This window comes from Leptidea sinapis, chromosome 5, assembly GCF_905404315.1.
Source record: "Leptidea sinapis chromosome 5, ilLepSina1.1, whole genome shotgun sequence".
Lineage (NCBI taxonomy): Eukaryota > Metazoa > Arthropoda > Insecta > Lepidoptera > Pieridae > Leptidea > Leptidea sinapis.
The window spans coordinates 3670114-3690591 of NC_066269.1; the positions used below are offsets into that span (position 1 = coordinate 3670114).

The following is a 20478-nucleotide window of genomic DNA, read 5'->3' on the forward strand; positions in this document are numbered from 1 at the left end:
TGTTGCTCTTTCAAATCTAAACAACAAAGCAACATCTCCCAGAAGTGAGGGATTCAAAGTGTTTGCTACTTTGAGACCAGAGTTTGAGAGTGAGTTCTTTTAACTTGGTCACACAAGACGTTATGATATCGCCCTATGGTATATTTATGGTTGGATATGGGTTTTTCTTTGTGCAATTTGATAATTAACTATATTTATTTAAATAAGCTTTACTGTACATATATATGGCTGTATATTACTTTACTTATACTGGTATTGTACATTAACACGAATCTTTTTGATTGCAACAGGAGCGCCGACTCGCGTTAGAGTCGTCCTACGCACTGCACCGATTCCTTGCCGACTATCGGGACCTGATGTCCTGGATGAGCGACATCCGCGCGCTGATCGCTGCCGATGACCTCGCTAAGGACGTGCCCGGTGCTGAGGCCTTACTCGAGAGGCATCAGGAGCATAAGGTATGATATTCATAATCTCTTTTTGAGGTGAAACCTTGTTTAGTGGCGTTGAGCATATTTCTTGGGATGGGTATAAAAAGTTAAATCGCGTCAGCGCGTGACCTGATCAAAAATTCGTAAGACAGTCGTTGAAATTACGTATGAAATATAAACTTTCTAGTGTAAAATAATTGTAATACTTCTGAAGTGTTAAATTTTTTATGTAATATAAATTGTCTTTTAGTGTACCATAGCGCAATAACTGAATATTAGTATTTTTATACTGATAAATAAAGCAATTTGTGCGAAATTATTCCCTAACCATTGCATAATATTAAAAAATGCACAACATTAATGTTCAAGTTTTAACTTCTGCCGGCACGCCCCGAGTGCAACCCATTATGTTTTTATAGCCTAACCAATCCCACTCGCTGAGCAATTCCTCCCCATGCTATACTCAATTTATCTCCATCCTGTGCCAGATCCGACCAGGTCTTATTAGAGGCATCCATATCGTCTCGCCATTAATTTCGGGGTCTGCCTTAACGTCTGCTTGTCCTGGGGCATCCAATGCATGACGACCTGTGTCCATTGTTCTGTCTGCATCCGACATAAATGCCCAGCCCATTTCTACTTTTAACCTGGCGGTTTATTTCCAACAATAGCAATCACAATCTTGTTAAAGCAAAATTTCTCATTTGTCATTTTCAGCTTTGAGTATTTTTTTTAAGTAGCATAATTGTTATAACAATTATTCGTAGCGCCATTTTCTTCCAAAGTGGTAACTTACCTTATTAAGAAACTTTGAAAGAGTAAATGAGTTTAAGACCGCCTTTATTGATTTTAGTTAGATACCCTGGTATAATCCCCACGCGGGGAGGGACAGTGGGACAGACCACCATCTTAGCGACGTCAGTTTCAGGCTGGTACAACAGAAGGACTAACGAGCGTACGGGTCACCTGTTGTTAAGTGATCACCGCCGCCCACAACTCTTGCAACACCAGAGGAATCACAGGAGTGGAATCACTATTAATGACGCCAAGTTTCTTTGTAGCCAATTTGGCTTTTCCCTCCAGATGGCCACGAAATTGGCAATCGCTCGAGATTTCGAGACCCAGTATTCTGATACTAGGCGAGGCTTTAAGGGAAGTGTTGTCGAAGAGCGGTGATACGACAAATGGGGTTTTTTTAAGTGGTAAACGAGCAATCTTGAGTCTTCTGGGGGTTAGATTGGACAAGGTTCAATTTACCTCATTCCGCGACCTTCTCAAGAGAGGACTCGATAGAAGACAAAGTTTCTCCCGGCACTGGTCGACGATTTCCCGAGAGAGACCTACATGGCCCGTGTATACGGCATCACCAGTGCTGTCGTCTGCATAGCATGAATGTTGGTTCTAACATATCATTGATATGCAGAAGAAACAGCGTAGGAGATAGCACACAGCCTTGGGGCACTCCAGCATTGACGGCCTTCTGGTTGGAGCAATGTCCGTCGACAACGACCTGTATGCTGCGCCCAGTGAGGAAGCTGGAGGTGCACTTGCAAGGAGCGCATTGTGCCAGACACGATCAAGGGCCTTCGCTATATCCAGGCTAACTGCCAGGCCTTTCCCCTTGCTTTCAATAGCCGCAGCTCATCATATGTTAGGTATACCAGAAGATCACCTGCCGATCGACCATGGCGAAAGCCGTATTGTCGGTCGTTGATCAACTGATGACCCTCTAGCTATACCTAGAGCTGACGGCTAATTATGCTCTCCATGATTTTGGAGAGCAGGGAGGTAATAACAATAGGTCTGTAGTTTGCCGGATCCGAACTGTCTCTTTTTTTTGGATCGGATGGACAAGGGCTGACTTCCATGAGTCAGGGACTACGCCTTTGGAATAAGAGTGCCGGAATAAACGCGTTAGCACCGGCGTCAACTCAGGGGCACACGTTCTAAGCACGATTGGAGAAGTAGGTAGCTTGTAGTGCCAAACGGCGGGTCGCTGGTGGTCTGCGACGTGGGCGTCGGATAGGCACTACACTCCTGACCAGGCAATGGTCGGACGTTCCGAGAGGGGCGTTGACAAAGACCTGGTAACCATCGGGATGTGTAGTCAGCAGAAGATCCAATAAGGACGGCATGTGGCTATCCACATCCGGGAGCCGCGTTGGCGACGACTCACGACGATTTCAGCGGAGGGGATCTGTGCAAGCTCGTCGTCAATTGCCGCTTGAACGCAGCCCAAGAGATGATCGGTTTCTGCGTTACCACTATGGGACCTGAAGACACACGCATAGATGCGGTCGCGGTCCTCTAAATCTACGCGGAGCCAGAGAGTAGACAGGTCCCTACCCTCAAAAGTGCCCAGACGGCGACAGCAGATATCCTCCCTAACGTACACACATACCCCGCCATGAGGCAAAAAATTGTGCTCAATTTTGTACCCGGGGTACGTTAAATATGACGTATCGCTAGGTCGAGATATCTGCGTCTCCGTAAAGAAACACAAGGCCGGCTTCGCCGTCTCAAGGTGGTGGTGGACGGCTTTTAAGGTGGAGTGAATTCCCCTGATATTGCAAAAGTCCACGTTGAGTGTGGAGCAGGTTGCCGTGGTGTTACTGCCTCGTTTGTCCTTGGTCATGCGCGGTTCTGTGCCCTCCCCAGAATACGAAGGGCAGCCCGAGCTAGAGTGCTTGGGGAGGGATTCTCCGACTCAGTAGAGCCGGTACCCTCCTGGGGTACTATCTCTTTAAGGCTTTCTTAATCTTTGTTGGGGAATGAGGGGGGGGGGGGGGGGGGGGTGGCCACCGGTCCTCAACACTAACCCATGCGAAACATAGCGGCACTAGGCCGCTACTTCCCGCTGGTATTCTGTGCGAGTGTGGTAATTAACCCGCACGAGTCTGGCTCGATTGTGCTGACGTCAAAAGACGGCAGCGTGACTCTCCCACTTCTAAAAAGCCTTTAGTCGCCTCTTACGACACCCGTAGGCCTGGGACTCCCCTAGTCTTTTTATGCCCCGGGTAAAGTACAGGGCAACCTGTTACTGAACAATATATTTTTATTTCCGGAAATGTCATATTTTATATCTTACAATCATGAAACACGTCATGTGCGATGTTAACACTCTTGTGGGAGCGCAATAGGGTTGAAACTCGGGCACTAAGCGATCGAGACACGTAATAAAAATTACTCATAAATCATAATGTAGGTATAATTTCTTTCGTTGGTCCGTGACAGCTGCAGTTGTCAGCTCGAAGTGTCATAAGCTTGCCTACCCAGGACGTGTTAAAGATGTCAAATTGCGATGGTCATATTTAAGAACGATATACATAGTAATTGTATATTTTTTGCTGGGGTCGTATAACCTTGACATATAAATTTAGTTATAGAAATTGAACGTATTCTACTACCCTTGAGTAGGCATTATCGGAACTGCTTACTTTAGGTATTTGGTATATCGCGTAACGAAATACTTACTCGTTGGGTGTTCAATAGAAGTTCGATGAACTAAATTTATGTAATTAACTTGGAATCTTGTGTGGGTATATTATTTAGATTCTACATTTGGTAGGTAGGCTATGCCTATTGGCATATTCCATATATGCACGCCCCTGACATCTATACTATGCCTTGTGTAGAGACAAAACGCGTTTCGAAGACAAAACTTAGTGGAAAATACACTCATTTGGATAATTATGGATTTCCGAATATAATGAAAATGAATAAGCCTGATTCAATAAATATATGTGTTGTGTTTGTACAGGGTGAGATGTCCGCGCGCGAGGACGTGATGGCGGCGTGCGAGGCAAGCGGCGCGGCGCTGGTGGCGGCCGGCCACCGCGGCGCCGCCGACGTGCAGGCCGCGCTCGACACGCTGCGGCGGGACGCGGCCGCGCTGCACGCGCTGTGGGACGCGCGCCGCGTGCTGTACCTGCAGTGCATGGACCTGCAGCTGTTCTACCGCGACACCGAGCAGGCCGACGCCTGGATGCACAAGCAGGAGGTGCGTACTGTTATGTAGCGCCCGCCACCGCGGCGCCGCCGACGTGCAGGCCGCGCTCGACACGCTGCGGCGGGACGCGGCCGCGCTGCACGCGCTGTGGGACGCGCGCCGCGTGCTGTACCTGCAGTGTATGGACCTGCAGCTGTTCTACCGCGACACCGAGCAGGCCGACGCCTGGATGCACAAGCAGGAGGTGCGTACTGTTATGTAGCGCCCGCCACCGCGGCGCCGCCGACGTGCAGGCCGCGCTCGACACGCTGCGGCGGGACGCGGCCGCGCTGCACGCGCTGTGGGACGCGCGCCGCGTGCTGTACCTGCAGTGTATGGACCTGCAGCTGTTCTACCGCGACACCGAGCAGGCCGACGCCTGGATGCACAAGCAGGAGGTGCGTACTGTTATGTAGCGCCCGCCACCGCGGCGCCGCCGACGTGCAGGCCGCGCTCGACACGCTGCGGCGGGACGCGGCCGCGCTGCACGCGCTGTGGGACGCGCGCCGCGTGCTGTACCTGCAGTGTATGGACCTGCAGCTGTTCTACCGCGACACCGAGCAGGCCGACGCCTGGATGCACAAGCAGGAGGTGCGTACTGTTATGTAGCGCCCGCCACCGCGGCGCCGCCGACGTGCAGGCCGCGCTCGACACGCTGCGGCGGGACGCGGCCGCGCTGCACGCGCTGTGGGACGCGCGCCGCGTGCTGTACCTGCAGTGTATGGACCTGCAGCTGTTCTACCGCGACACCGAGCAGGCCGACGCCTGGATGCACAAGCAGGAGGTGCGTACTGTTATGTAGCGCCCGCCACCGCGGCGCCGCCGACGTGCAGGCCGCGCTCGACACGCTGCGGCGGGACGCGGCCGCGCTGCACGCGCTGTGGGACGCGCGCCGCGTGCTGTACCTGCAGTGTATGGACCTGCAGCTGTTCTACCGCGACACCGAGCAGGCCGACGCCTGGATGCACAAGCAGGAGGTGCGTACTGTTATGTAGCGCCCGCCACCGCGGCGCCGCCGACGTGCAGGCCGCGCTCGACACGCTGCGGCGGGACGCGGCCGCGCTGCACGCGCTGTAGGACGCGCGCCGCGTGCTGTACCTGCAGTGTATGGACCTGCAGCTGTTCTACCGCGACACCGAGCAGGCCGACGCCTGGATGCACAAGCAGGAGGTGCGTACTGTTATGTAGCGCCCGCCACCGCGGCGCCGCCGACGTGCAGGCCGCGCTCGACACGCTGCGGCGGGACGCGGCCGCGCTGCACGCGCTGTGGGACGCGCGCCGCGTGCTGTACCTGCAGTGTATGGACCTGCAGCTGTTCTACCGCGACACCGAGCAGGCCGACGCCTGGATGCACAAGCAGGAGGTGCGTACTGTTATGTAGCGCCCGCCACCGCGGCGCCGCCGACGTGCAGGCCGCGCTCGACACGCTGCGGCGGGACGCGGCCGCGCTGCACGCGCTGTGGGACGCGCGCCGCGTGCTGTACCTGCAGTGTATGGACCTGCAGCTGTTCTACCGCGACACCGAGCAGGCCGACGCCTGGATGCACAAGCAGGAGGTGCGTACTGTTATGTAGCGCCCGCCACCGCGGCGCCGCCGACGTGCAGGCCGCGCTCGACACGCTGCGGCGGGACGCGGCCGCGCTGCACGCGCTGTGGGACGCGCGCCGCGTGCTGTACCTGCAGTGTATGGACCTGCAGCTGTTCTACCGCGACACCGAGCAGGCCGACGCCTGGATGCACAAGCAGGAGGTGCGTACTGTTATGTAGCGCCCGCCACCGCGGCGCCGCCGACGTGCAGGCCGCGCTCGACACGCTGCGGCGGGACGCGGCCGCGCTGCACGCGCTGTGGGACGCGCGCCGCGTGCTGTACCTGCAGTGTATGGACCTGCAGCTGTTCTACCGCGACACCGAGCAGGCCGACGCCTGGATGCACAAGCAGGAGGTGCGTACTGTTATGTAGCGCCCGCCACCGCGGCGCCGCCGACGTGCAGGCCGCGCTCGACACGCTGCGGCGGGACGCGGCCGCGCTGCACGCGCTGTGGGACGCGGCCGCGCTGCACGCGCTGTGGGACGCGCGCCGCGTGCTGTACCTGCAGTGTATGGACCTGCAGCTGTTCTACCGCGACACCGAGCAGGCCGACGCCTGGATGCACAAGCAGGAGGTGCGTACTGTTATGTAGCGCCCGCCACCGCGGCGCCGCCGACGTGCAGGCCGCGCTCGACACGCTGCGGCGGGACGCGGCCGCGCTGCACGCGCTGTGGGACGCGCGCCGCGTGCTGTACCTGCAGTGTATGGACCTGCAGCTGTTCTACCGCGACACCGAGCAGGCCGACGCCTGGATGCACAAGCAGGAGGTGCGTACTGTTATGTAGCGCCCGCCACCGCGGCGCCGCCGACGTGCAGGCCGCGCTCGACACGCTGCGGCGGGACGCGGCCGCGCTGCACGCGCTGTGGGACGCGCGCCGCGTGCTGTACCTGCAGTGTATGGACCTGCAGCTGTTCTACCGCGACACCGAGCAGGCCGACGCCTGGATGCACAAGCAGGAGGTGCGTACTGTTATGTAGCGCCCGCCACCGCGGCGCCGCCGACGTGCAGGCCGCGCTCGACACGCTGCGGCGGGACGCGGCCGCGCTGCACGCGGCGCCGCCGACGAAAATTGCGTAGTCAACATATTACTTTTGTATGTACGCGATAGCTGCCGCGGGGTGCGGAGAGAGTTGGTTACACTCGAGTTTAGGTGCTTATGCGTGTGGTGTCGCACCAGAATAGCACCACCCCATCTCCTTCCTTTTTTGTCGTAAGAGGCAACTAAGGGATACATAGAACGGAGGATGGGCAGAACCGTATAATAGTTAACATGTTTTAGATTAGTTAAAAATGTTTTCATAATATGTCAAAAATTTTATGTAAATAGTGGTGTACTTTCTTTAGCTTGTATGAAGGTATTTAGGTATCTGAGGATTTTTTTTTTATTTAATTTATTGACGTATAAATTGCAGGCTTTCCTCGCAAACGAAGATGTCGGTGACTCGCTAGACTCAGTGGAAGCCTTACTCAAGAAACACGAGGACTTCGAGAAGTCGCTCGCTGCTCAGGAGGAGAAGATCAAGGCTCTTGACGAGTTTGCCACCAAACTGATTGAGGGACAGCACTACGCGGCTGATGATGTGGCGCAGAGAAGAGAAATGGTGCATATATTGATCAATTAATATTTTCTAACCACTCAGGCATTACAATATTTATAACACATTGGTAAAATATTCTTATTTTAAGTTAGGTATTTTGTAAACGTATTCAACAAACAAAATATTGTATAAGTACATATCAGTTAGTAAAGCGCTATGTCATTTGGACTGAGAATTACCTGGACTGGCGCTTTTACGTGGAAACACCACATCCAAGGAGATTAGGTTAATCACAATGTTCGAAATCTTTACTAGCTTTGGCGAGAAATACTATCAGTTTATAACAGGCTATTAATTCTTATTCTGTACTAAAGTCAATTTGGAAATATAGTATTTAACAATGGGGGCATTGCCAGAAAGAATAACATACTATTTCTGTATCATGCACAAATTTTATTCTTAGAGACTCGATAACGTCACCATCGCAAACGCAACACTGACATAGACACCGACATACACAAATGCTGGACAACCCAAGTAGGCATCTTATATAATTTATACGTCTAGATAGAGCCTCTTGCTGCTAGAAAACTGATGAAAACAGGCCAGGTTTTTAACTTTAAGAGTGTGTGACAAGCTATGTCTTACACTTGCGATTTGTATGTTACTTTGTGTTAGTGTGCGTGCATAGCTCAAAATACTATTTTTCGACGTTTTCACAGCTATCACAGTCTATCTAGACGTATAAATGATCTAAGGGCTATACAGTGCCTTCATATACGGCGAAGTCCTTCATTTCCGCTCCGCACAGCCAAATGTTTCTGTATTTTACAGTGGCCAACCAAAGGTACAACCTTCGAAAAAAATGTGTGCCTTCCTTTCAGATCATGTTTACAGAGGGACTGCGGTTGACAAGAGTCGAGATAGTATTTTGTCATAATAAAGTTTAGCGCCATTTGTTGCCTCAGCTGTAGGTGGTATTTGCTATAGACAGATGGGTTTTGGCATAATTCACTGACAGTGACTATTTTTTGGGTACCTATTTTAATTGAGAGATAATTGGATCCCAGGTGTTAGATAATTTTAGCCTGTCTTCTACCAGTCTTTCTCTTTTGCCAAAACTTTTGATTGGTCGAAGCGGATGTAATGGCAACTTTCACGCAAAAAACCAATGTTAAAACGCAGTTACAATTCTACGCGTTTTAATCCTTAAAAAGTGTTTTATTTAAATGGGTAACACTCGTGTTAATCAAATATAATTAGTGTTTAACTAACTATAATAATATTATGATATTTATGCTCACAGTTGTTGGAGCGTCGCGCTGCTCTATTAGAGAAGTCGAACCAGCGCCGCGCTCTATTGGAAGACGCCTACAAGTACCAGCAGTTCGAGAGAGACTGCGATGAGACCAAAGGTGGGGACTGTGTGCTGCTTTTTTTTTGTCTGTACCTACAATCCGCGCGTTGTTGTAGAGACACGCCGCCATCACTGTGACGTCACTAAGATGGCGTACAGAAATCATTAAAGTACGTCAAAAGTACCGATTGCTAACTGGCCTCACCCAGACGCTAATATGACAGTTTACATTCACGTTCTATCGCTCAGGGATTTTAACATATTCATTCATTTAGATCCAAAAGTTTATCTTATGAATGTTAAAGTTGTATATTTTACAATCTACAGACAAATTGAGTATGAGTAGTGGAAACAAAATGCCATTTATTTGTTCAGAAAGTGAGGACTGTTCAACCCTTTTGCGGTCTCAACTTACTTGCTTGAGTGCAACGTTTTTAAGAGTTTCGTCTTTATTATATTATTACACCTTCATGGTTTGTCAGAGGCGTTTGTTATTGAAGAAATTATAATACCTTATTGATCAAATTTTGTAATTTTTATTGAGTGTAAATTCTGCTAAGTTTTGTCTTTAATCAAGTCGACACGTCTTTCGCCTCTACACGAGGCATCTCAGGAGATTTTGACTTGCGAAAATTCTGGTACTCTGGAGCATTTGGATAACTATGGATTTCCGTAAAATAACGCCTGATTCAATGAATACCTTAAGTAGTACCTATTAAGTTAATACTTGATTTATTTACTCAGATAACAAACTTATAATCTAGGAAGAGATGATTAGGAAGATAGAGATCAGTATAGGATTAAATAAGTTGTGTACAGGACCTGCCGCGAGCTGCTACTAAAAGGTCGAAATGTACTGACTAGCTAACAATATGGAATTTGGTATTTTTACTTTGTTAGAGATTCACTGAGTTCATTTTGGTTTATCTACAGGATGGATCAACGAGAAATTGAAGTTCGCAACGGATGACTCTTACCTCGACCCCACCAACCTGAATGGCAAGGTTCAGAAGCAACAGAACTTTGAGCAGGAGCTGCAGGCCAACAAGCCGCGCGTGCACGATATCACCAACTCGGGACATGCCCTGCTTGAGCAGAAACACTTCGCTGCACGTAAGTTTCGCATTCTTATTTCTATATTAAAACTTCTTTAGCATCGTTTGAAAGTCGATGAAACGAAAAAGCGACAGTAAGAAGAGACAGACACATAAATTCATGATATTTAACGCGGGAGAATGATATAGGAAGCATGTTTTGGTACAGGCGATCATAGTTGAAGAGATTGTCTTGTGTATGACGCGAGTATACCTTAATACATTCAGACGTCTTAGACACCAAGAGAACATAAATATGGTAGTGGTGATGGTAATGTCTTTCATAGCGGTTGAAATCATGTGTTATCCTAGCAACATGTACAAGGACTTCATATGTAGCTTAGAGGTTAATGCACAAAGCAGGTTTTACTTCTGACGTGTACTTTGTACGCACGCAATTTCATTTATCATTATTCTTATATACGCACGTCTCTTTTTTTTTACAATTTTAGTAATTAGTTTCACATTTAGCTCCTACTGAGAATTAAGGTTATGATTGCATAATTTCAATTTTAACTATTTTTTCTCAATATTTTTTTACCAATAATTGTTACCGTTACTTCACCCATAAATAAATTAACTTCCTGAAAAGAATCCCTTCAAAATTACAAAATTTATTTAAGTTGACAGTAACAATCAAAAGAGCCTTCCCCAGTATGTGATGTATAACGGACATAGTGCTTGGATATTTAGAACTAAAATTTGAGATCAGACAGTAACAGTATCAAACAGGTTTGTCCATTATAAATTTTATTTTAATGTAGCTACATTCTATATTTTTCCAAAAGCGCAAATATCGTCTCGGCTGGAGGAGATGGGTTCGCAGTGGGAGAAGTTGGTGCAGGCTTCGTCGCTGAAGGGCTCCAAGCTGCAAGAGGCCGCCGCGCAGCAGCAGTACAACCGAGCCGCCGAGGACATCGAGCTGTGGCTCTCTGAGGTGGAGGGGCAGCTACTCAGCGAGGACTATGGCAAGGTAATAATATAAAATCTGAAATGTACAAGGTGTCTAAAAATCTCAGCAGGACCCTAGGACAGGACTGACTTGTCAGCACATATTGTATCAAACAGCAGTGCTTCAGGTATGGACAATCGAACCTGTGCAACAATGCCCTCAGAATAACATTGGGGCTAGCTGGGACCCTAAGCAAGAGGGATGTCCACCGCTTACGCATAGTCGCGTAAAAACGATCTAAGCGCGGCTCAGGAAACATCGCGACAGGCTGCAGTATGGTGTGTATTACATTCTAAACGCATTTTTATACTGAACACGCAGGGCATTGTACTGCTTTGTGCATAGCCGTTCCTTGCGTGTATTTAATCCCATAAGATAACAAATTGTTAAAAACTATAAACATAAATTATTGTACTTATGATGTATCAACATTCTGAGCTTTTATTCATTGTTTGTGCATAAATAGCAATACAATGACCATATGAAACGAATATGTTGTATTGAATAAATAAATAAAAATTTATGCGGACTGTACAGGATCTATGCCTACAAGTGTGTGTTGATTGATAACAGGACCTGACGAGCGTGCAGAATCTGCAGAAGAAGCACGCGCTGCTGGAAGCAGACGTGAGCTCGCACGCCGAGCGTATCGACGCGCTGCGCACGCAGGCGGAGCAGTTCATCGAGCGAGGACACTTCGACGCCGACAATATTCGAAACAAGATTGTGAGCTTCCCGCCTGCTGTATCGTATATATTTACACGGCATATAACTCATCAAGTCACGGGGTGACCAAGTATTCCTGAAGAATAATTCACATAGACATGTATAATAAAAACACTTCTCCGATCCACTCCAACATAATATATATTCAATAATTTCACTACAATCACAACTATATACATAGTAACACTAAATGATATGTAACACTAGGGCATTCAGGTGACCAGTAGCCACCATGACCACCACTTTCGACTGCTCCGACAAGAAGTGCCCAATAGCTGAAAGCAATTCAATTCAAATCAAATCAAAATCAGTTTATTCACGTAGGTCACGGAAATGACACTTATGAATATCAAAAAAAAAAAATCTTATTGAATCTACCGCTGCTTCGTAAAGGGTTGAGCTAATGAGAAGAAGTAGCAAGAAATTCATTGCCACTCTTTTATATCAATTCTGAACACTAAGATTTTGCATATTGTAATATAATATTATAATTTCTAAAGTATAATAACGAAAATAATATAATATTCATAGGTTACTAATTATTATTATTATCATAACTGAATGCTGGTACTAATTGGAATGTCAAATAATGATAACACATGTTACTGAAGATAATTTAGATTTCTTTTTAAAACGAATCAAATATTTAACGGTATACCTTTTCATTGTATTTTTTTTATATAAACATATCCATATTCTGGTTATTTGTTTTACGGTGAGTACTTGTAGCACGTTGATTTCATGTTATATAATAAATTATCATTGACGACAGCATTGAAATAGCAAATGAATATAGTACAAGAGTGTTTAGACCACGGTGATCATATACCATCAGGTGACCCATGTGTGGGCGAGGGTGAAAATTGTAGGCGCGACACGAAGTCGAGGGCCTTCCCCTGAGTGACATAAGTGCTATACAACACCTAAATAAATGATATTCATCCAATAAAATATTTTTACAAATAAAACGCTATTTTGGTAATTTTAACTTGAATATAGCAATTTTGAAATATTGTTATTTGATATCAAACATGTAAAAAAAAACAATGAACTACGCTTTAATACCTAATAAATGACGCACTTTCATCCCGGTTGTCACACTAATTTGAAGGCATCGAGAACCATGCACAATTTTTGCAGCAAAAAAAAAAATTAACTTTTTATTCATATTACTTCTGACAACTACAACTAGTCACATTGAAGTATCGACACCATATGTATTCTTAGTGTTTTAAATTTATTAGAAATAATTAATGAAGAATTATGGATATACTGACTGAAAAATTCATTTTGTTATCAGGATGCGCTAGTGGCGCGTTACAGCGCTCTAGAAAAGCCAATGGCAATCCGCAAGCGTCGCTTGTTGGACAGCCTGCAGGCGCAACAGCTGTTCAGAGACCTGGATGATGAGGCCGCCTGGATCCGAGAGAAGGAGCCTGTTATAGCGTCCACCAATAGAGGTTTGTGAAGTAATACACTATTTTCCTAACAAAAAAACATTATAATATTTTTTATACAAAAGCAAAATAATAGAAACAACGTTTTAACAAATAAAATAATGAAATACTCTGTTGATGTTAAAGCCAAGTTACATATATAATTGTGTAAAACATTAAGTAAATTTAAATTATAAAATACATTAAAAACCTCACCACTTAAAACTCTCATAAGTTATAAGATATACCCGCAAAAGCAAAGTGAAAAAGCGCATTAAAAATGCCAACAAATGCAGGTCTGTCAATTAGCGATAACAAGTGTCACTGGGCAAGATACTCACCTTACTCTACTCTACCTTATTACCTCATTCAGCCCATTAATGTTTTGGCAACGAAAGTGAAATGCGGGCATTCCATTTCCACCACTAAAACTACAACTAGGAAATAAATTTGGATATAACCGAAATCAGTGTTGTATATTCAGTCAAATATACTCTGATAATTAAGTATCTGAAAGTTCCCCCTCAGTTTGGTTAATGAACCTTCTTCCTCATGCAACCAAGCCGTGGAATCCCTTGTCCTTCACAAACAGCGCCTAGGTGGTAGAAGGGAGATGTCCTTGTGCCGACTGTCCTGTGGTTCCTATGGTGTTGTAGGACAGTGTGGGTGACGGTGATCACTTAACACCAGGTGACCCGTACCACAGTATATATATCAGCTGAAGCTGTATGGAAACTTAAGCAGGTGTCATGCATTACTCAACGCGGCACGTGCAGTGCTCGCGCGACTAACAGCACTGTGACGTCCGCTTATTGGCCTTGTTGAGATCTGCGTCTGTGTGCGTGAGTCGTTTGGAACGTGTGTGCGTAGTTTCTTTCTGCTTTAGCGTAATGTGTCCGTACGCTTGTTTGTCCTCCTTTTCCGTAAAATAAATAATAAAACTGGAGTTTTTACAGTAAAATGATGATTTTCGTAGGACGCGACTTGATCGGCGTGCAGAACCTGATGAAGAAGCACCAGGCCGTGCTGGGCGAGATGGCGCAGCACGAGGCCCGCGTGGAGGCCGTGCGCGGCGCGGGCCAGGCGCTCATCGACGCGCAGCACTTCGCCGCCGACGACATCGCCGGCCGTCTGGCGCGACTGCGGGACACGTGGCACCAGCTGCGGGACAAGGCTCTGCAGGTACAGGGACTACACGCCCTGGCCGGGATTCTTGAAAAACACAAGTTATCGCTCGTCAGATTGAGAAATAAGATGTTAAGTCGCATTTGCCCAGTAATCATTAGCCAAAAAGGTTCCGTTGTGGTAACCATAATATAGCCAGCATTTTGTGCAAGAAAGTCACCTCTGGTAACACCCTGGGGTCTGGGACTTCTGTATTATTTCTAGAACCTCAGAAACAGAAGACACATCGAAAAGACACTGCATACGAGTGGCGGCAGTTTCATAATTCTTTGCATATGTGGGATGAACATAGAGTTACAATGTAAGTACTAGTGTACTGACAACCAAAGTGCAAGAGAGAATAACATCTCTAACAGAGGTACAGCAAGATGGATAAGGAAAGCGAATCTATTGTTTTGATTTTGATTGAAGAAGTCATTTTTGATTTTAGCACCTTATTATTTTGAATAATTAACCACTACCTAACACACACAGTCATAGAATATTAGTATTAGTCTTGAATTTCTAACTATCAGTAAAAATCAGTGTTATAATCATAAATTTATTACTGCATCAGACATAACTTTAGCTGGGCTGCATACACACTTAGGCTCTTGATTGGGACATTGTGCGTGTACGTTCGTCTTCTTGCTCCAACCAGCCCTGATCGTCTCAGCAGTCTAGCAGTCGATTAAAATTTCTGCAGGCATCCGGGAGTGATGCTGGAAATCGGAGGATTGTGCCCGTTGCTCAGGCACTCTCCTACATTCCAAATACACATATTCTGGCGTTTCTTCTGCCTCATACATCCTCTGCACATATGGCTGTCTGTTACACCTATGATAGATAGTTACATGTTCCAGGGATAGTGACCGGTGACAACACCTACTATTTTACTGCAGCAGATGTTCAGAGCATGTTATTTTTTTGCATATATATTCCAACTATTTTTTTGTTCACAGCGCAAACAAGACCTAGAGGACTCCCTGCAAGCCCAGCAGTATTTCGCCGATGCCAACGAAGCCGAATCGTGGATGCGGGAGAAGGAGCCAATGGCGAACACGCAGGACTACGGCAAGGACGAGGACTCTTCCGAGGCCTTGCTGAAGAAGCACGAAGCCCTGCTCTCCGACCTTGAAGCATTCGGCAACACGATCAAGGCGCTTAGGGAACAGGCGAACGCTTGTCGGGTATGGGCTTTTTTGTGTTTGATAGCATAATTAATATTTTTGTTTAAAATAGATATTTTATTTTATTTTCACGGGAATGTATGTAAGGTATAAATCATAGGAGATTATGCTTCATCAAAAACTTTGTCTTTAATTTTCAGCAGGAAATGGCTCAAATCACCCAATTCTTTATATTTATTGTAGTCTTTCTTTTTAAAGTATGGTGTGTACTTATGTACGCACGCAAGAAGTTTTTTTCTTTGGCGTATCAAAACAAAAATCCTTAATAAAATTTTCCTTGAGGTATTTCACGTTTGCAGGAAAAACAATATTGTAATAAAGGAGGCGTTAAATACAGCCAATGAAAATATTAATATATATTTATATACCACAACACTTGTATATAAATCGAAATTATACATTGAATTTTATATAATTCTCGACCATTGGTTGTGGTTCAGTAGACATGATGTAGTATGAATACAAGAGGCTCGGTAGCTTTTGTGTTTCGTTGTGCGCGAGCATCGTAACAATTCACTCTGATAATTTCCGTAACGCGCCAAAAGAAGTATAACTTTGAACCTGACCTAGAGAACGTTGTAATGCCATATAAAGTAACTAAAATATATTCAGTAATTAAAATTTTTGGTATAAAAAATTGATGTAACCGATCCTCACACCTACCAAATATATCGTACTACAATTATTGTATTCCATTGCCATCCTGAAACCCTATAGCGGATATGTGGATGGAATAATATAAAAATCGCGATACAAAAATGATTGTAGATAGTAAAAGGGCGAAAATTTGGAGTTGTATGTATTTTTCAATGCTGAATCATAATAAAATAAAAAATAGAAGTCAAAAAAATAAAAACAAATTATTTAGGTGATGGTTACCCTTATCATTTAGGCCTTAGCGGTATGAAAAATAGATGTTAGCCGATTCTCAGACCTACCCGTCATACACATAAATTTTCATACAACAGGAGTATGGTAACTAGCACCGGGACATGAGAATTTTATATATAATAAGTTGTTATCGTTTGTCGCACAGCAACAGGAGTCGCCGGTGGTGGACGTGTCGGGCAAGGAGTGCGTGGTGGCGCTCTACGACTACGCCGAGAAGTCCCCGCGCGAGGTGTCCATGAAGCGCGGCGACGTGCTCACGCTGCTCAACTCGAACAACAAGGTGCGGGGACACACACACAGACACATTCACACGCACAGACACACACACACACACGCACACACCCGCACAACCACACACCCGCACAACGTGCACGCAACACCAACAACACGTATTACCCTTCCAAAATCGGGAAGTGCCCCGGCGCTGCGGTATGTAATAGATCGGCGTGATTAGAGCTTAGCTCGAGAGCTTAGATAATTTATAAGTCTTGCTGGTAGACTACCGATGAAAAGAGGCCAGGTTTATTACTTCAGTGTGCGTGACAAGCTACGTCTTACACTCGCGGTTTGTATGTCACTTTGTGTTAGTAATGCACGTAGCATTGCTCTAAATAGGGGTTTACTGTCGACCTCAGTTTTGTTGGACGTTTTCATAGCCTTCACAGTCTAGACGTATAAATGATCTAAGACTGAGGGTTTGTTTTTTTACTTGTGTAACTAAGTACAATTATTCAATTAGGCTATATGTTAAATATTTTACCACGACTTCGGAATAGTTTAATGAGAAGAAGTGACAAGAAACCTCTTTACTATTTTTTTTTAATTTTTTCATGGTATTTAAAAAAAATGTGATTAATCTTAAGAAAAACTCAAGAAACGAGCCAGTATGTGCCTCAATCCGCATACACTATAAATAAGATTAGGTATTATGTGAGTAATTATATATTTAAATCCAATAACTTAAACATGGTATATTATCAATATATTAAAAATAAAAATCTCAAAGACAGGAACAACCAGGCACCACAAGCAGCAAAAAGCCCTGTCCAGGAACTCAAACATAAAACCTAACAGATGATAACTAACGTATCCCCCTCAGAAAGGTGGCCAGATCTCAACTTATTTAGCTCTAGATCATTCCAATACATTTACTTGGTTACTGACCACAATGTTTGCTTTTTTTTTTTTTTTTTTCTTCGAGAGGAGTACATTTACGTATTGAAGACCCCGAAACGGGGCCCATATGTCGGGCTCGGGTGTAAACACCCCCTACCGACTAAAAACCCCCTCTGTGCTGATAGCCCTGAAGGCTTTTACAGCGAAGCCGGGCGAGGGCCTTGGAGGCCGAAAATGTAGCTCACAGGCGCGGGGCGTCTCGGAAGGAGACTCGGACCGCCTGCTCACTAGGCTGGATGGAGAGAAGATCACTAACGATCTAATATATCTGTTAGTCCAGTGGACTCTAGGTTTGAAGAGATTTCGCACTCGCCGGCGAGTGCGATGATACATGTATGTGTGTGACTATTTGTGTGTATTGTTATTGTAGGTGTGTGATTTGTGATGTGAGTGTGAGTGGTGTTAAACGATTACAGGAAGAGGACTATCTCGTCGGGCTTCTATCAAAACAATGTTTGTTTGTATAACTACGTTTTCTTTTGCGATGTTGGAGGTTTTTTTTTTATGGAATAGGAGGACAAACGAGCGTACGGGTCACCTGGTGTTAAGTGATCACCGCCGCCCACATTCTAGTTAGGTTAGGGTAGTAATTCTGGATGACTGCTATTAAAAGCTGCTTTATTATACTAACAACTGATTATTTACTAGTTGGAGAGATGATTGTGTGCATATGCGTATAAAGGTAATACACACACTACACCTTTTCCTTAGGGCGGTGCAGTCTAGATCTTGGTATATGTTTAGATCGCATCGGAATTTATAAGACTATCCGGTGCTGTTTGGGGACTTTGATCTGTTATATACAACCCAAAAATTATTCTTTTTTTTTTAAATTAGTAAAGATTCTTCAAATGCCGTCATATTCTCGAGGAAGCACCAGTTTCTTCCAGTGCAAATGAGGTATCCACAAGATTTCAGTGGTACCAAAAATAATTCTACAATACATTTTTTTGTAATTGAGTAGTCGATGATTACTTAAGCACATACACTCATACACACACAACCACAACATAAGTATTATATTAGAGCAATAACAGTTGTACCTTAAACAGTGAACCTGTATTTGGTAGTCGGCCATCGCATAATAGTTTTGTAATTTATATATGTTTGTTTTATAATTTTCATGTACTGTTACTGGCCACCGGTCCTCGACACTAACCTATGCGAAACATAGCGGCACTAGGCCGCTACTTCACGCCGGTATTCTGTGCGAGTGTGGTAATTAACCCGGACGAGTCTGGCCCGATTGTGCTGACGTCAAAAGACGGCAGCGTGACTCTCCCAGTGTTTTTTAAGAATCCTGAGTGGCACTGCATTGTAATGGGCAAGGCGTATCAATTACCATCAGCTAAGCGTCCTGCTCGTCTCATCCCTTGTTTTCATAAAAAAAAGAAACTATTTTTACAGACACAACTTTTTTTATTGATTTATTTTAGTCAGAAATTGTTATACTTAAGTGTACTAATGACAGCTTCCGAATTTTTATCAAATAATTATTCAGATAACTAATTTACCGATACATGTATGTATAAATACGTAGCGATAATTATTACACCAATTATTATAGTGATAACATGGTCACTGGGGTTCTGTTGATGTAACGAGTTATATTTATAGTACTTCAATTATTACTTTTTCCAATTCTTAATTGGACGTAGTTACTGAAAAACGTTCCGAGCCACATAAATCACATTTTAAGGAAATTGTGTTTAAAGCTTAATAAATATTAGTGTATTCCATACATGTGGGTTTGGCTACTAAGTCATGATGTCATTTAAAGAGTGACAGTAGGGCTGCCATATTTTGTCAGTCCGTTAAAATGAATCACGTTACCAGTTTTGTGTTCTTAACTCAATTTCTACATGATTGTGTTTAGGAACGTTTTTCTGGAATTTCGTCCAATTATAAAAATCACACATCATGTAGATATCTTCTTACAACGTAATGGTGACGTCATATAAATGATAATAATTAAACGGCTGAATCTCGTCCCTATCTGCTTATAACTGACTCGAGTTTACGTAACAAGCTGGCGAGACATTGCACGCTCCAACAGCTATCTTAATATCTTATGTTGATACACCACTGTACCATTCAGTATTATTCTAACGCGATAAAATAGTCTTATCGTTGGACTCGCTAAAAAGATTTTATGGTGTTTGTAATAGGTTTTATTTTTTTTTAAATACGAATTCTAAATTGTCTTTTACAGTAATTGTATAAAAGTATGTATACAGTCCACATATTAAAGTTTTTATGAATGTATCAATAGTAGTAAAATTAAAAATTTATTTGTGAAATGTTATTATACGATATGGATATATTTTCCAATAGTAGTGCTCAGATTTGGTTTAAATGTGCTATTTAATGTGTTTTAACAATGTTTGTCGTGTCCTGGTTGTGCGTTATCCTACTTGACAATATACTGTGGCGTCGTGGTCGTAGAAATCAGTATGTAGAACTAGAAGGTGTAAGTGTTTTTTGGTATTGTTTATACAAATTTTTAATTCAAAAAATCTTTAATCACCGTAAATAGTTATTTATGCAACTGTTGTGTAATAAGGGGTATTAAAACATGAATGTGGGTTTGTGTGTGATAAACTTAAGAATGTTAATGTAAATGTAAATTAAAAAATAAACTAGGTTTGCGACTGCGAAAAGTTGCGCATATTGTTTTTTTTTTTTTTTTATATGGGAGGGGGCAAACGGGCAAGAGGCTCACGGGATGGGGAGAGGTGAGGCAACCGCCCATGGACATCCGCAACAACAGGTGTGTCAAGAAATGCGTTGCCGGCCTTTAAGGTGGGAGTATGCTTTTTTCTTGAAGGTCCCTAAGTCGTATATGTTCGGGAAGACCGCTGCCGGTAGTTGATTCCACAAAGTGGCTGTGCGAGGCAATCAAATATTATAAATATAATCACGATCTACAAGTTTTCGAAGGCTGAG

The 20478-nt window shown here is 44.6% G+C and overlaps 1 protein-coding gene across 15 annotated transcripts in view; it reads left to right on the forward strand.

The window, feature by feature from the left end:
- Window positions 1-20478, forward strand: part of LOC126964480 (spectrin alpha chain) — a 64620-nt gene that overhangs the window by 10444 nt on the left and 33698 nt on the right. For 2 of the 15 annotated variants that reach the window (XM_050807609.1, XM_050807610.1), the window contains exons 8-18: window positions 291-458; window positions 4192-4431; window positions 7421-7609; window positions 8853-8961; window positions 9837-10016; window positions 10786-10970; window positions 11523-11675; window positions 12976-13135; window positions 14088-14293; window positions 15238-15465; window positions 16502-16636. In XM_050807609.1, the coding sequence (XP_050663566.1) occupies window positions 291-458; window positions 4192-4431; window positions 7421-7609; window positions 8853-8961; window positions 9837-10016; window positions 10786-10970; window positions 11523-11675; window positions 12976-13135; window positions 14088-14293; window positions 15238-15465; window positions 16502-16636 (1953 nt within the window). Of the gene's footprint in view, window positions 1-290; window positions 459-4191; window positions 4432-4507; window positions 4625-4700; window positions 4818-4893; window positions 5011-5086; window positions 5204-5279; window positions 5397-5502; window positions 5590-5665; window positions 5783-5858; window positions 5976-6051; window positions 6169-6244; window positions 6362-6465; window positions 6582-6637; window positions 6775-6832; window positions 6968-7420; window positions 7610-8852; window positions 8962-9836; window positions 10017-10785; window positions 10971-11522; window positions 11676-12975; window positions 13136-14087; window positions 14294-15237; window positions 15466-16501; window positions 16637-20478 lie in introns of those variants that run through there. The other 13 variants (XM_050807615.1, XM_050807616.1, XM_050807617.1 and 10 more) reach the window with 13 other exon arrangements.